At 37.8% G+C, this 16,032-nt stretch overlaps 2 protein-coding genes across 4 annotated transcripts; both read left to right on the top strand.

Moving 5' to 3' along the window:
- The first annotated feature begins 217 nt into the window (after positions 1–217).
- Positions 218–4,683, top strand: LOC120275563. Of its 3 annotated transcripts, none has more exons than XM_039282196.1 (3): positions 218–356; positions 1,092–1,359; positions 3,208–4,683. In XM_039282196.1, the coding sequence occupies exon 3, from the start codon at positions 3,208–3,210 to the stop codon at positions 4,324–4,326; it is 1,119 nt and encodes a 372-aa protein (XP_039138130.1). In that variant the 5' UTR covers positions 218–356; positions 1,092–1,359; the 3' UTR covers positions 4,327–4,683. The 3 variants fall into 3 exon arrangements, with proteins under 3 accessions (XP_039138130.1, XP_039138117.1, XP_039138124.1); XM_039282183.1 differs by having other exon boundaries at positions 224–1,359; positions 3,208–4,342; positions 4,439–4,683; XM_039282190.1 differs by having other exon boundaries at positions 224–1,359; positions 3,208–4,342; positions 4,474–4,683.
- On the top strand, positions 4,422–16,032 carry LOC120273647. Its single transcript, XM_039280330.1, has 4 exons — positions 4,422–4,482; positions 5,278–5,762; positions 15,341–15,423; positions 15,601–16,032. Exons 1-4 carry the CDS (start codon positions 4,422–4,424, stop codon positions 15,668–15,670), a joined length of 699 nt encoding a protein of 232 aa, XP_039136264.1. The 3' UTR covers positions 15,671–16,032.

Raw genomic sequence — 16,032 nt, forward strand, 5'->3', positions numbered from 1 at the left:
TTTAACTGCTAATTTTAAAAGGAAAAAAATTTACCTCTTTTACTAAAAAGATAAACTTTAATTTTGTGAATTTATTAAATTTATGTGATATATATATATTACAAAATTAATTTTTAATTGAATTTTTTAATTATTTGTATTTTTGGTTGAAGGCTCAGTAAGACTATAATAAGACTCCAACCAAGAACCACCACAATACAACAAACAACAAATAACAAAGACAGAGCCATCTTTCTCCATCTTCTTCTTTCTCATATTTCATCTTCTCTCAAGAGAAATTCCAAAAAAAAAGGGAAAAAAAAGAGAGAAAGATCTGTTCAGATATTTCCCTCTCATCGCCATCTTCTCAGTTTACTGTAAAATTCGGACCTTTTTCCTCCAAAAATTTCAGTTTTTTTGATGTGTTTTTGAGCGTCTGAATCCTTTGGTTTGTTGTTTGGGAGGAAAAAAGCTTTCTTTTTCATTTGTTTGTGTTGATCGTGTGGATCTCTTTCTTGATGGATCAGAATTGGAATTTGGGTTCTGAGGTGGTTTCTCGTCGTCTGGTTGATCGGTTTGGGGCTAGGTTTAGATCAATTTGGGATTTTTATCTTGAGATGTTTGGATGGTGATCATGATAGAGGTCTAGGAGTTTTTTTTTTGTGGGTGTAAATTTATGTTAAATTTTTTTTTTTTAAGGTTATTTTTCTGACTAGATCTGAGTTTTGGTAAATTTTGTGCTATTTGTGTGGAAGAATTGAAATCCATCATCTGATTGATGGTCACAAGAGGACATTCCTGGATTTTGTGGAGTTAGAAATGCAAATTTTAGTGTTTTTTTATTCTCTTTAAAACCATTTACTGGGGCTGTGGTTTGGAATTCCATAAATTCAATAATTTCAAGGATATAAACTTGCAAAGATCCTAACTTGTATTTTTATGTAGATTGAAAAGAGTGTATGTATTTATCTGTTTCTAAATTTTGTTCCTTTTTTTATTATTTTTCAGCTTATACTCTTTTTAACAGTATTGGAAATGATTGTGCTTATTCCTTTTCTTGTTGATTGATGATACATTGGGGCATGTAATAGATGAACTTTGTCCTTGTTCAGGACTTGGGACTTGGTGGTGAATTGTGGAGCATTAAAGTTATTAGTGGTTGAGTCCAAGTCCAAGCCTGTAATTACTTCAAGATTTCTAGGACATAAAGGATTGTTTGTTGCATGATTTGGAAGGTTTTGCCATTGTTTGAAGATTCTGCATTGTATTGTTTTCTTGCTGGAAGAGATCAAGGTTATATTATTTATCAGTTGCAAACTCTTATCTCATTGTAAATCAGAAGCTAAAAGGAACAAATTGCAGTTCAGGTTCAATTGATTGGTGAGTCTTTCCATCTCATTTTTTTCACAATAAGAGAACTTCTTATTCAATGTGTGTGCTATTACTTTGTCCTTCTATGTGATTAGCTTGTATTCATCAGGTTGGTTATGAATTGTTTGTCTCTTCATTCATACTCTTATGCTTGTTCTTGACCATATCTATACTTTTCAACCTTTTGTTTGACTATTTTGATAAGCATTCCTTCATTTGATTTTAATTCTTGAAATGAGACTCAAAAATCCCTAATATGATGAGATTAGAGTTATCTAGTTATCTAACAAATACCATTATATATCAAGGTGTGCGCAACTTCTACATGTCCTAACTAAAATCATGATGTTAGCTGATGTTTGGTAATGAGATCCAAAACTTCCTACTTTTTTCTCCTGGACCTACTCATTTGTTGTGATCTATTGGGTTTTGTGGATCTTGGCTTAAGGAGAAAATATGGTATTGCCAAGTACTCTTGCTAGTGGTTTCAAAGAACAACAGCTCATCAAATCTTAAAGGTCAATAACAAGTGTGGATAAGTTTGAGCAAAATGGGGATGGAAGTGGACTACAATACTAAGCACAACTAGATTTGAGGATTGAATTTGTTGGATGGTGAAAGTGAAGTTTAAGACTGAACTAGGGATGTTAGGTGCAAATGTTGCTACGTGATGAAAGTCTTGGAGAGTGGACTTTGAAATTATGCTACTGGTGAAATGATTAATGTGTTCTTCTGATCAAGATAGAAGAACACAACTTTCAGACCAGTGTTGGCTTTATTGAGGGAGATGGTGGTACTGGTATATGAATTTTGATGGCTTCAAGCTGCAAATTAAATATGTTAAATACTTTTGGTAGGCCAATATGCGTTTTGGACCAATTTGAGCATATGAGATGATCAACCATTGATATCTTGGGATGGGTTACTTGAGGCTGATTTTAAATGCTATGCCATTCTCAATAGGATGTGGCATGGGAAGGGTTCAAGTTCTCTGATTAGAGAGAGGATATTATTAACTAAAGATCAAGGTTAAGGATAAGATGGCCTCCTCAGAGGACATATTCGATGCATGAACCTTCTGATCCTGTTTCAATGCTGGGAAGGTTTTTTTTTTTTTCTCAAGTGCGATGCTAGATTTTGTTGGTATAATGGTGATACTGCGGTATATAATTCCTGGAGACTTCTGAAATGGACTAGTAAAACGAAGCTCGTTCTACCAGTCACCCTGTAGGTTTGATGCATGTGCTCTATGTTGTCGCATATTGATGTATGTGGTTATGAACTATATTTTATTGTTTTTAGTGGAACTAAAAGTTTCTAGGATACTATTGGCTAATTATGTGTTATAAAATCTACAATGTGTGATTCACTGAGCATGAGATTGAGTGGATTGAATTATTCTCAAGATAAGATTCCTTAGTAATAGTTTGGATTATTTCTATGATACTTACATGTTTTTCACGTCATTGTTTCTTTGAATATCTCTTGATTCATAAACTCTTTAATCAGGTTTCTTTTAATAGCCTAATCATTTTGTAAGAAATTTGGCTCATTAGTGTTCTCATCCTACCACCAAACCTTGATACATGTATTTTATTTTCATCTTCATGGCTTGTACAATGTGGTCCGTGTGTGAGCATATCTATAACAGAAGATCTCCCGCATGTTCTGTAATTTTTAGTTGGCTTATAGATTCTAATGATTTATTTGATGACCAAAGTGCAAGTCAAATTTACTGAGCTTTTACATGGCCACTATTCATAGCTCACTATTTTTATGGCTGTAAATTGCTTAAACCACTTTAGCTTTCTTTGATTTTTGGAATAGCTGTAACACCACATAGTGCTATTCTTTTAGATGACAGACATGAAAGGAACCACATCCACTGGCACAGACCTTCATTTTCTTCACAAAGAATGGGATGACATCTCATGCCCCATCTGCATGGACCATCCTCATAATGCTGTCCTCCTTATCTGTGGTTCTCACGACAAGGGCTGCAGATCTTACATCTGTGATACTAGCTATAGACATTCAAATTGCCTGGACCGGTTTAAAAAACTGAGGTTGAACAATGCTGAGAACTCTTCTCAACACAGTTCGTCATCTATTGAGAATTCTGACAGTGAAAGGCTAGGCTTGATTCATCATCATTCGGAGGGTTCAGAAAGCTTTACAGGCGCGACCTTGAGGAGGAGAACCCGATTGGAGATTCATGAAGGTTCTAGTTTAGAAGAAAACAATAGTGCATTGGTTTCAGGATCATCTGAAGCATTGGAAGAAAACCACAGCCAAGAACATGGAATTGTTTCAGAAGTCCAAGTGGAAGAGAGGACAAATCCTACTGAATCTGTTGAAGGAAGCCCAGTCAAACTGAACTGTCTGAAATGCCCGCTTTGTCGAGGAAGTGTCATGGGATGGATGATTGCTAAAGAAGCAAGAGAATATTTGGACCTCAAGACAAGGAGCTGCTCTCGAGAATCATGCTCATTCTCTGGAAACTACAGGGAGCTCCGTCGACATGCTAGGCGAGTCCACCCGACCACCAGGCCTGGTGATGTTGATCCTACTAGGCAGCGTGCTTGGCGCCGTCTTGAACACCAACGGGAGTATGGAGACATCCTCAGCGCTATCAGATCAGCGATGCCCGGAGCAATTGTACTTGGGGACTATGTTATCGATGGCGCAGATAGCTTATCTCGCGAGCGCGGAAACAGTGGATCAGGTGAAGGTAGTGGACCATGGTGGACATCCTTTTTCCTATTTCACATGATTAGCAGCCCGGCCAGCTCGCATGAAGAACCAAGAGGCTCGTCAAGGGCTTGGAGAACTCATAGGCGCCGAAATCTCTGGGGCGAGAACCTGTTAGTCCTGCAAGATGATGTCGGTGATGGGAACTTTGATGGTGATGACAACCCAATTCCAAGGAGGCGTCGCAGGTTCATGCGATCAAGACCTGATGAAGAACAACCATAATAGAAGAAATATACTGGTAATTGCACCCTTTTTAGTTATTCTTGTAGTTATATCTTTGAATGAATCATTGATTTCCATAAATCATACTTTTTTTCATGATTGTATGGAAAAGTGGCCTGACAACACTTGCATCTTACTCTGTTAAAGATCATGCTGGTACTTCTTGGGCTGTTGCAGTGATGATATTTTGAAGGACTGTTCTCAGGATCAGATTGGAATGGGTTCAGTTTTATGATGTTTTTATTGTATTATTCCCATTTTAAACATTGTTGTGTGTTGTTATTATATATAATATGATGCTGCCAAACTGTGCTTGGGTTGCAGAAATCTGGCAATATATCTTAGTTCTAAATTAAATGCCATCCAAATTTGAAATTTATTTTTCTGCAAATTGAGGAAGGGATTTGCAAAATTGTTGGTGCAGTTTATGTGGTACTTTTTGGTTAGGTTGTCCTTGAAATTTTGGTTCTCACTGTTGGATTTTTGGGAGTGAACAAAGGGAAATTAATAGGAAAAAGTGAAATATCTGCAGTTTTTTTTCAGTTTATTTTCTTTATGAAGCCAATATATATATATATATATATATAAATATATGTATGGACTTTTTTGGAAAACTGCATTGTGGACTTGTTTCATGATAATTTGTTATTTTTGTATTTTTTTATTTACAAAATAGTTGTATTTTGCATTTACAAAAATAGTTGTATTTTGCATGTTCTGTGATTTCATCTGTCTAGTGCGCAAAATGTGTTCCTTCTCAATAAATAAATAAATAAATATAAAAAATAAAACATATTTTCATTAATTATTTTGGTGAGTGGCAAGTCTCTGGTGTGCTTGAATATATTATAATTTAGTTTTTCTTTCAAATAAAATGCATGACTCACGATTAATTATATAAAAAAAAAATCATAAATTGTTTGAGGTGCAAGAATAAGAGACCCTGTTAAGGCTTTCGTGGATCCGTTAGAAAAGGAAATTGGGCTGACTGGCTGAGGGTGGATGTGGGCCCAGCTTCTTACTTGGAGGGAAGTGGATCTGGATTGGATCCTGTCTTGGAGTGGGACGGGGAGGCGCCCCAATGTTCTGTGGGGGAATCTGGACGTTTACTTGAGGGTGTGGATGTCTTGGACGTTTTAGTACACAAGGATATTGTTAAAGGAGCGGTGTTGGGGGATTCTCATGTCTCTGAGATGGAGGATCGTGAAGAAGAGTATGTTTCAGATGAATCTAGTTATGAGTTTGAAAGATCGATCAGGGTGTCATTGCCAAGGTTGAAGGAGAGGAACTCGTCGCCATCTAATAAAGCAACAAAAGGGGTTAGGAAGAGCGAGCGTCACAAGAAACCGTCGTCCAGATGGAATGAGGAGGTGGGTTATGTGGCGAGCCTCCTAGATCGACCAAGAAGAAAGTCATGCGTGATGATTCCTCTGAAGGTGCGCCTCCTGAGCCCCTTCTTATTTCTGATTGGTCCAATGTTCAAATTGCTAGCTACTGTAATGCATGTGGTATCTCGTTTGATGGTTCGGCTTTACATTTGGATGAATGTATTGATTATATCCGTAAAGTAGAAAAGACTCGTTCCTTGGCATGTGTTGTCTCCAATTTGGAGCAGGCGGAGACCTCGTTGGAGGTCCACGATAACTAGATAGTTGTTTATGAATATTATATCTTGGAATGTTAGGGGTCTGAGTAGACTTGCTAAATGCGTTCTAGTGAAGGATTTTTTAAATCTCCATTTTGCGGATGTGTGTTGTTTACAAGAGTCCAAACTAGATGATATATCGAGAACTAAGTGGAGGGAGATTGGAGGACCACGCTTAGACCAATTTGCCTTCCTCCCTTCGGTTGGGACTTCTGGTGGCATTATTGTTGGGTGGAACAGTGTGGTTCTTTTGGGCACTGTGGTTAGAAGAGGAACTTACTACTTAACCATCGATTTTTACTCTAAGAAAGACAACCTCACTTGGCGGTGTACCTCAGTCTATGGGCCGAATGCACGGCATCTTAAATGTCCTTTCTGGGTTGAGATTAGGGGTTGAAGTGGTGACCTGGATGTGCCTTGGGTGATGTGGTGACTTTAATGATATTTTTCACTTTGAGAATGTTTGGACTACGGGGGAAGGTTCTTCGGAGTTGGTGTCTGAGTGGTAAGCGGGATCCAATCCCCAAGGTTGCAGTGCCTTTGTTTTGGCCAAGAAACTGGCTTGGCTCAGGGATCAGCTCCGTAGATGGTCTAAAGAGAGTTTTGGTTCCATTAAACTTCGAAAACTTTTGCTGTTACATGACTTAGAGCTGATTGATGTCATCAAAGAATCTAGGTGCCTTAGCTCTGATGAAATTATTTAGGAGCGTTGATTGACAGAGAGTTTAGCGGAAATCCGTAAACAAGAGGAAGTTTATTGGAAGCAGAGATCCCAGTTACAGTGGTTGAAGGAGGGGGATGAAACACGAAGTATTTTCATTCAATGGCAAACGGGAGGAAAAATATCAACTTTATCCCCTCCATCAATTCTGGATCTGCCTCTTTCTCAGATGCTAGGGACATTGGTAAGGTATTTGAACAACGATTCAGGGACCTTTTTGGTCAGAAAAGGACTTCTCGTTTCAAGGTGGATCTAGGTAATCTTTTGAAGAACAAAGCCTTTGTGGACTTATCCTTTCTTGAACGCCCTTTTACTCTGGAGGAAGTGAAAAGAGCGGTTTTTTACCTAAGAAGTGACATAGCCCCAGGGCCGGATGGCTTTCCTATGTTTTTCTTTAAATCCTACTGGGAGACTATTAAAGGGGAAATCATGCAACTTTGTGAGGATTTCTATACTGGAAAGGCGAACTTAGAACGAATTAATTGGGCCTGTACTGCACTCATTCCTAAGGTCTTGAGCCCATCCACACCGGGGGATTATCGACCTATTAGCCTAATTAATTCCTCTTTGAAAATCCTCACCAAGATTCTGGCCTCAAGACTTAGCACGGTGATGGACTCCTTGGTGGACCATGCACAATCTGCTTTTCTTAAAGGGAGGTGTATTCTGGATAATATTGCTATGGCGGAGGAGGCAATTTTCAGCATTCACAAAAGAAGACTGAATGGTCATATTCTCAAGGTGGACTTCGCTAAAGCTTTTGATTCGGTTGATTGGGACTTCTTGTTGGAGCACCTGAAGGTTAGGGGGTTTAGACCCAAATGGTTAGGTTAGATATCCTCGATCCTCAGCTCTTCGAAAGCTTCTATCTTAATCAATGGATCCCCTAGTGGATATGTGAGGTACCAAAGAGGGTTGAGACAGGGTGACCCTCTGTCGCCGCTGCTCTTCGTGCTAGTCTCACATGTGTTGTTCACTATGTTTGACAATGCACTGAAATCTAAAATCCTGATTGGGGTGCCACTGGGTGAGCAGGGTTGTGTTTGCAACCTGCACTATGCGGATGATCTTCTGGTGATGACGGTGGGTGGAGCGAAAGATCTCAGGGTGATCAAGCTGATTCTTCTGGTCTTTGAAGGGCTTTCTGGCTTGGAAACTAATTTTTCCAAAACATGCCTTTACACCACGAATATGTACCAACTTCCTCATGTGAGTGAGGCTAAAATGGTTAATTGTGATGTGGGCCTTCTCCTAGTGACCTACCTTGAAATCCCTGTCTTGGGCAGAAGGCCTCATAAACAGGATTGGGAGAGCTTTGATTGCCAAAGTCAGAGGGCGACTGTCTTCCTTCAAATCTTCTTATATCTTTATTGGAGGTCAGCTCACCCTTATTAACTCGGTGTTATCGGCGGTACCGACGTACTGGATGTCCTTGTATCAGTTACCAAAGTGGGTAATCATAGAAATTGATAGGATTAGAAGAGATTTTCTATGGTCAGGACCAGACATTGACCATCCTGGTTGTCGACTTGTGGCTTGGAAGAACATTTGCCTCGCGAAGGAGCAAGGTGGTTAGGGGTCTCTTGGAGTTATCGTCCTTTAATCTGGCCTTGCTAGTGAAATTGAGATGGAAGATTTCGCACTGGGGGAGTGAAGATTTGTACTGGGGGGGAGTGAAGATTCTACGGTTCAACTATAATGTTCCTACCTGGGACTTGTTTAGGGTTCCGAATGGGAGAGTCTCCTTCTTTTGGTAAGATGTATCTCGTTGTCTCCCTGCTTTTAGAGGATGTGTATCGGTTCAGGTCAAAGATGGGTCAGAGTCGCTCTTTTGGAAGGACAGATTGTTCAATGGACTTGCGCCGATGTACATCTGGCCAAAAGAATTCCTTGCGTCCCCTTTGCCTAATGGGACGGTTAGGGAGTTGGCTTTGTTACTTGAGAGACCAACGTTCACGAATTACCCTGGGATTGAGTAGCGTATCTCTAGCCTAAACTTGGCGACGAGGAATGATAGTAACTTAAAGGTTTGGTGATTGATGGCCAACAGGTCCTTCTCTGTCAAGTCCTTCTACTGCCTCTTGAATGAGGGAGGACTACGGTGCTCCATTGCAAACTCCTTTTTGGAAAGGTCCCTGCCCAAGGAAGGTTAACATCTTTAACTGGCTAGCCTGGAAAAACAAGATTCTCTTTCCTAGAAAACCTTACCATGCGTAGATGTAATAGGCTACCGACAGACACATGTGTGTTATGTCATTCTGATGTTTAATCGGTAGACCATCTTTTCTTAAAGTATCAGTTCTCACGAGAGGTCTGGTCGTACATCAGAAGGTTCCTTCAGTTACCAGCGCTCCCCCTGTCGATGGCTCTCTTGTGGAGCGACTAGATATCTGCCTTACGTCCAGCGGTTTGGGTGTTTGGGGATTGGGTTGTTAAAGCTTTTATGTGATCTATTTGTCTTACGCGAAATGATTATATCTTTGCTGAGAAATGTGATAATCCCCTTACTGTCATGATAAAGACTACTCATATGATGTTATCTTGGTTCTCTGCAGCTCCTGAAGGTTTGAGAGTGAAGCTTGCTGATCCTATCTCCTCCATCAGGCGCAGCTTATAGTTCTGGACCTCGCTCTGAGGGGGTGGAGGTCACCCCCACGCTTGAGGTGGATTAGGTTGGCGGTGAGGAGTAGCTCTTATGTACTGTTTAGGTCAGGAGAAGACCCGTTGCTCCTCCTTTTCTTTTCTCTCATCTTTTGTTTCCACAGCTAGTGGAAGGGTCGTTGTACCTTTTGATTCCTTTACTTTAATGCATGTGGTTTATCCACCTTTCCCAGAAAGACCATGTGAGCATTACAAATCAATTACAAAGAGGTGAAATTGGTGGCACCAGTAGCATTAAAAATAAGAACCACTTGAACTTTTAGTTAAATCCATTTGCATCAAGTTGGAAGCACAATTTAATAAGTTTTGGTTGGGAAAATCTGGTTCCTTTGAAAATAGTATGCATTGGTGTTCATGGGACAAAGCTCTGTTGGGCAAAATAAACTTGGTGGTATGCGATTTCGGATGATCCATGTTATATAGCTGTTAAGCAGGTTTGGTGGCTTCTCAGTATCCAAGACACATAGGTGGCTCAGCCATACAAGGCTAAATATTACTACTTTTCATCTAAATTTATACAAGCTAAAAGTGGCCACAATCCTAGTTTTATTTGGAGTAGTTTTGCCTCTCAAGCACTCTTGCATGGTATGGCGTATAGGTGATGGTTGCTCAGTTAATATTTTGCAAGATCTAGAACAAACTCGGAATACATTCTAGTGAAGGACTTGTTCAAACTCAATAGTAAGGAATGGAATCTAGAACTTCTACATAACTTATTTGATGAAGGTGATATGCATGCTATGCAAATTCACACTACAACCTCTCCATAAGTAGAGGTTGCCCCTACTCGATGGTTCAAACCCCATATTGGATAGCTCAAATGTAACGTGGATGCAATGAGTAGCTCCTGTTTATCAGCATCTTTTTATGGGGCTATTGTCAGGGATTCCTTTGGTGCTTTCAAAGGTGTAGTTCATGGATCCATTCCATTAAATCAAGACTCGGGTTTGGTGGAGGTTCTCGCGTGTAGGGAAGCATTCTAGGGGTTATTAAGGAATGGATTTGACTGTATTGATCTAGAATCAAATTCCAACAATATTGTCTTGAATTATTCTACGTAAGTTCATTCTTAGGGGTCTTTACTATAAGAAAATTATAGTTTAAAAACATCATTTTTCGTTTTTAATCCGTTGCTAATTCTGTTTAGAAACGGATTTAAAACAGAATTTATTTGTTTCAAAATCTTTTATTTCTAATTTAAATAGAAACGGTAAACTGTTCCGTTTCTAAATTTAACAATAGACTAGAAACAAAAACCTAATTGTTTCCAACTTTTGAAATTTAAAACAGAAATGATTATGTTGGTAATCCATTTTTAAATGTCGTTGTAATTTTGTTTCTGAATTTAGAAACATATTTGAAACAAAAATATTACCGTTACAAAAATTAGGAACGAATTTCAAATGGAATATTTTTTGTTTTTAATTCATTTCCAAAATTATTTTTTAAAAAAATATGAAAATAAATTAATCCCTTTTTAATCTGTTTTCAAAATCTAGTTCGTTGGAAAGTCTGGCAACCACGCAGCTCATGCATTAGCAAAGGCTATTGAGGGTAGTATATGTATGAAGGAGTAGTTTTCAAACCCTCCTACATTTCTGCGGGATGTATTAAGCAATGATCTAAATTGATGCTCTTCTAAGCTTATTATCTGGCATTCCAATGGTTTAAATTCTCTTGAGTTTGATTTAAAAAATAATGAATCTAAATTTTTGCTCTTGAGATGGCTGCCAGTCCTAATATCACTAATGATTATACTCATAATAATCTAGTTGCTCTCTATGAGAAGTTTGTTGCCCTCAAAAGGCAAAGTGCTACTAAATAGGCACAGAGAGCCCAGCTATTGTGGGTGAAGGATGGTGATAATAATATTGCGTTTTTTCCATAGTTGTGTTCATGTTCGCAAGTATTTTAATTTTATGTCCCACATCATGGATGCTAGTGGCAAGATTTTGACTAATCGGCAAGATAATGAGCATGGGTTTTTAGATTTTCATACTAACCTTTGGAATAATTCTTCCAAGAGGAATTTTTCAAATGTTCTTAATGCCTTTCCTAATGATCTCTATTCTATTTCTTCTAGTGATTCGGATTTCCTTACTCAAGAGGTTTCCAAGAATGAGATTTTTCAAACTCTGATTTCTCTTTCGTCGGGTTAAAGTTCGAGTCCTTATGGGCTTAATGATGAGTTTTTTTTTTTGGGGAATGAGGCAGGTGATCATCTTTTTTCAGTAGTGAATTATTTCTTTACTACTTCTGTCATGCCTAAATATTGAGGTAAAGCTTATATTGAGTTAATTCCTCCTAAGAAAACCAACCCCAACTTGTTTCAGTTTTCTGCTCGATTTTTGCTTTGTTATGTGTCTGCCGTCAAATCCCAGGGCTTAACCCTGGACAAGCGGTGGGAATTACCAAGCTGGAGTACAGTAAGGCATAGGGAATTTCCGGTGGAGCGGTGAAATGCGTAGAGATCGGAAAGAACACCAACAGCGAAAGCACTCTGCTAGGCCGACACTGACACTGAGAGAACAATGCGGGAACAATGTTATAAGATTATTTCCAAACCTTTGGCCAATCGTCTTAAACATGTTGTGCATCATCTTATTGGTTGGGAACAATGCGGTTTTGTTTCTGGTCGGAATTCCTTTGATAATATCATTGCCCTTTAGGAGATTGTTCATTCTATTAATGTGGATTTTAGGAGCTTCCCTAAGATGATAGTCAAAATTGATGTTGAAAAAGCTTATGATATATACTTTAACTTGAACTGTTATTCTTGCCACGCTTACCAAAATGAATTTTTCTAGAGTTTAAATTTCTTGGATTAAACTTGCCTTAATTCGGTTTCTTACTCTTTTCTTATTAATCAACAACCCACTTCTTGGGTTTCTTCCTCGAGGGGGGTTAGGCAAGGAAATCCTATTTCCCCTTACCTGTTCATTTTTGTTTCTCAAAACCTTACTGTCCTCTTGAATTTTACTCTTAGAAATCATATGATTCCTGGTTTTAATCGTAACCTTAGAAATGATTTCAATCACAATATGTATGCTAATAGCTTAATTTTGGTTTCTCATTGGGACTAGGAAAACTGCTCGTAACATTAACTTATGTTTACCTATTTATGGTTAGTTAGCTTTTCAAATTGCCAATGTGACCAAATCTGAGATTGTTTTCCACGATTTGGCTCAACAAGAGGATCATTAGAAGTATCGGCTCTATTCTCAATTCTAAAATTAGGTCCTTCCCTTTTACTCACCTGGGCATCCTGATTTCTCACAAAAAGCTGGATGGTCATCATTTTAATACTATGTTGGAGAAAGTTGACATCATTTTGTCCAATTGGAATAAGCTTAACTGTCTCCTACTAGCAAAGTTACTCTTTTAAATTCCTCTTTTTGTCTATTCCTCTATATTATGTATCCGTTTACTTGATTCTGAATGTTGTTTTGGATAAAATTACTGCTAGCACTAGAAAGTCTCTTTGGTCTAGTGGTGGCAATAGAAATGGTATTCATTTGGTTAATAGAAGAGATATTACACTTGATTGTAATGAGGGAGCATCTCGATTAAAGATCTTAAAATTTCCAAAGTAGCTTTGATGGATAAACATGTGTTTAGTTTCCTAAATTCTTGGGATTTAATTTGGGTCAATGTTTTGCTTCAAAAGTATGGTAATTTTAATATTTGGACTGATAATATTCCTGCTAACTGCTCCTAGTTTTTTAGGAGTTTATGTCGTAAATCTATTTCTCATAAACATTTCCTTTGTATCAAAGACGTCAATCCTAATTCCACTTCCTTTCTTCATGATCCTTGGCTTTTTTGAAACTCCTTTAGCGTTTAAACCTACTTATTTGAACATGGATCTGGATCTGAATGCTTTTTCTTTCACAAATCTCATTGTGGATATTCACTAGAGTCTGCATAATTTCAAAATGGTTTTTGGAGATTTTTTTAATTCTCCTGTTTTTAGATTGGGTACTATTAACTCATATGCCCCCTGCACTGGGTTTGGTTCCCCAAATCTCATAGAAACAACCTTTCTAGCATGGTTTATAGATAATTAGTTTCTAATTATTCTGTTGATGAGCCATGGATTGGTTGGAAAAGGATGTGGCCTTTGAAGATGGTTCCGAGTGTCAAGCACTTCCTTTGGTTTGTTTTCAAGGGTAAGCTTAATAATTCTGATTTTCTTTATTCCTTGAATCTGGGCCCCCATGATCTCTGTGTTTTTTGTGGGCTTACTTATGAAATAGCAAAGCACCTTTTGTGTCTTTGCTCTAAATCTCAAGATATTTGGAATGCAAGTAGCAATCTGGTTGGTAAAAATATTTCCTTCCCCAGCAGTTTGACCAAATTGACTGAAAGGACCCAAGCTGTCCCTACTCGTCACCAACTTGCCTAAAATTCTAGATCTTGTCTGCCTAATGAAGAATTATTAGAGGCTCATAATTGAGATTATGGGATGCTCTTAAAGGCTTGTCTGAAAACCAAACCATTCTTCTCTCCAAAGCTCTTTCTCTTTGAAAGCAACTCAACACCTTGGCCGAATTTTCAATTTCTTCTCTCTTGAAGCTTGGATTTTGGAGGATCTCTTCCCCAGCAAACTTAGAGGTAGGCTTAACTTTAAAGAAAATTCTGAAAACTTTCTTGACTGGTTTCAATTGTTTTAGTGGTGTTAAAACATGTATTTTTATCTCTTGTTTTGAGCCTATTGAATCCATGAAATTTGTGTGGTTGTCCTTCAGGGGATGAATTATGTTTTTATCCTAAGTTATAGCTTTGAGTAAGCATGTTATCTTGAGTGAATTCATGTATTTATTTATGCTTTTTTTTAGCATCCAAGTGGATCAGTTCATCTGTATATATGTGTATATATATACCTGAAACAATGCATTCAAGAGTTAATTTTAGTAGATTATATATATATATATATATGTATCTATATATGGTTGTAAAATTGAGGTGTAAGCAAACAATCAGAGTGTAAACCCTTTTATTCTTCTTTTTGTTTACTTTATATATATATATATATATATATATAATCATGCATTTATTGAGGTTTTGAAGGTTTGTGTGACCTGAAGTTTCTGAACTTTAATAGAAAACCTGCAGCCTAGTTTGATTCTTGATGATTCAATTATTTTTTTAAAATAGAGTATGGCATTTTGCTAAATCATTCATGTTAATGTTATTTATATATGTGTATATAAATGTGCATGGTTGTTCTAAAATTATTTTTTCACTTGGTGGTTAGAAAGTTTGTTGTCTAAATTCTTGTTGTGTAAGCTCGGGCTTTAGTGGCAAGATAGACCCAGCCCAAGAATTTTTAATCTAAGTGTAATTTCTTTTGATTGGTTAGATCCAATCAGTGAACCCTAGTCGTGACGTCCGTTAAATTCGACTTCGTAGTTTCGAACCAAGTAAGCTCTCGCACCGTGTAATTCTACGTTTTTGTGTGTGGCTATTTATTTATTTAATTATATTATTCTTGTAATATTTATTCATATTTTATTTATTATTCTGTATTTGTTATCTGTTTAATTATTTAAGTTAATTATTTCGTCAAGTGATTTATTCGGTATTTTCTCAATCTGTATTCTGTATTTCTGCGGTTTTAGTACATCTCCATTCCTGGCTCACCCAGCTAGGAGGAGCAAGTCCTAGCCATGTGCACATGTTTTCTGTAGTAGCGCTACCGGACATGCGTGTCCGTTCCGACTGCGGTCGAAGATCCAGCTCCGGCTGTTGATATTCTGTTTTGTTCCGACTTCACAGTCGATGATCCAGTCTCATGCTGTTGATTTCTGTTATTAGTCAGGGAGATGCACATGTCTGTTTTCTGCGTGATTTTTGTATTTTCTGATTATTTCTATATTTTGTCTGAATTATTAATTATTCTGCTATATCTGTATTATCTGTTATTTTTCTGCGATCCTACTGGGTCCTTTGTGGCTCATGTACTATGTGAAATTTTTTTCTTTCAGAGGAGAAGATCAAGCTTAGGATCGGTGGGTTGTTCTGGGGCTTCTTCTGTAGTTGTTGACTTGTCAAACAACTGTTCCTTGAGGTTGTGAACCTTGTTTTGTTATTTTCTCTGTATGAGTGAGACTTGTATCTTGTTTGTATAATTTGGCCTGTAAACTACTTGTGTACTTCGTAGGACTGTCATAGTCCATATCTTTATTATCTCTGCTTTTGTTATTATATTTGTAGTTTATATTATTATTTTTGTTCTGCTTGTTAGGGATGACTCTGATAAGGTCAAATATGAGACCTTGCACCCAGAGGGGCCCAGTCCCATTGGATGCGAATGATCTGTCAGTGGACCCGACTTGTGGAGCTGGGGCTTGACAATTGTGTAGCTATGCAAGGAGTTCAATGGCAACACATTTTCATAGCTTATCCGGATCTTTATGAAGCTATCCAATCAGATGATCCTGTTAATTTCTGGTAAGTAGACTCAACACTTAATCTTCTCAAATGTTTACTTTTAGATAATGGTTGTCCCAGAATTCACCTTATTCCTAGAAGCTAGTGTATAATTGCTGCCAAATTGGCTTCTCGCAACATTTCATGCCATTTATTATCGTTGTTTCGTCAAGGGAGGAAATTGCCGAGATGGCTCATGAAGACAATTCAAGCTAATGGTTTTTATATGTAACTTTGCTGTGTTTGT

This window comes from Dioscorea cayenensis, chromosome 2, assembly GCF_009730915.1.
Source record: "Dioscorea cayenensis subsp. rotundata cultivar TDr96_F1 chromosome 2, TDr96_F1_v2_PseudoChromosome.rev07_lg8_w22 25.fasta, whole genome shotgun sequence".
Classification (NCBI taxonomy): Eukaryota; Viridiplantae; Streptophyta; class Magnoliopsida; order Dioscoreales; family Dioscoreaceae; genus Dioscorea; species Dioscorea cayenensis.

Excerpts from the sequence above, each read along its gene's own strand:
- LOC120275563 (XM_039282196.1), top strand. The coding sequence starts at position 3,208 with ATGACAGACATGAAAGGAACCACATCCACTGGCACAGACCTTCATTTT.
- LOC120273647 (XM_039280330.1), top strand. The coding sequence starts at position 4,422 with ATGATTGTATGGAAAAGTGGCCTGACAACACTTGCATCTTACTCTGTT. Across the intron at positions 4,483-5,277 it reads CTCTGTTAAAGATCATGCTG|GCTTTCGTGGATCCGTTAGA; the intron begins GTACTTCTTGGG and ends GACCCTGTTAAG. Across the intron at positions 5,763-15,340 it reads GCGTGATGATTCCTCTGAAG|AGGAGAAGATCAAGCTTAGG; the intron begins GTGCGCCTCCTG and ends TTTTTCTTTCAG.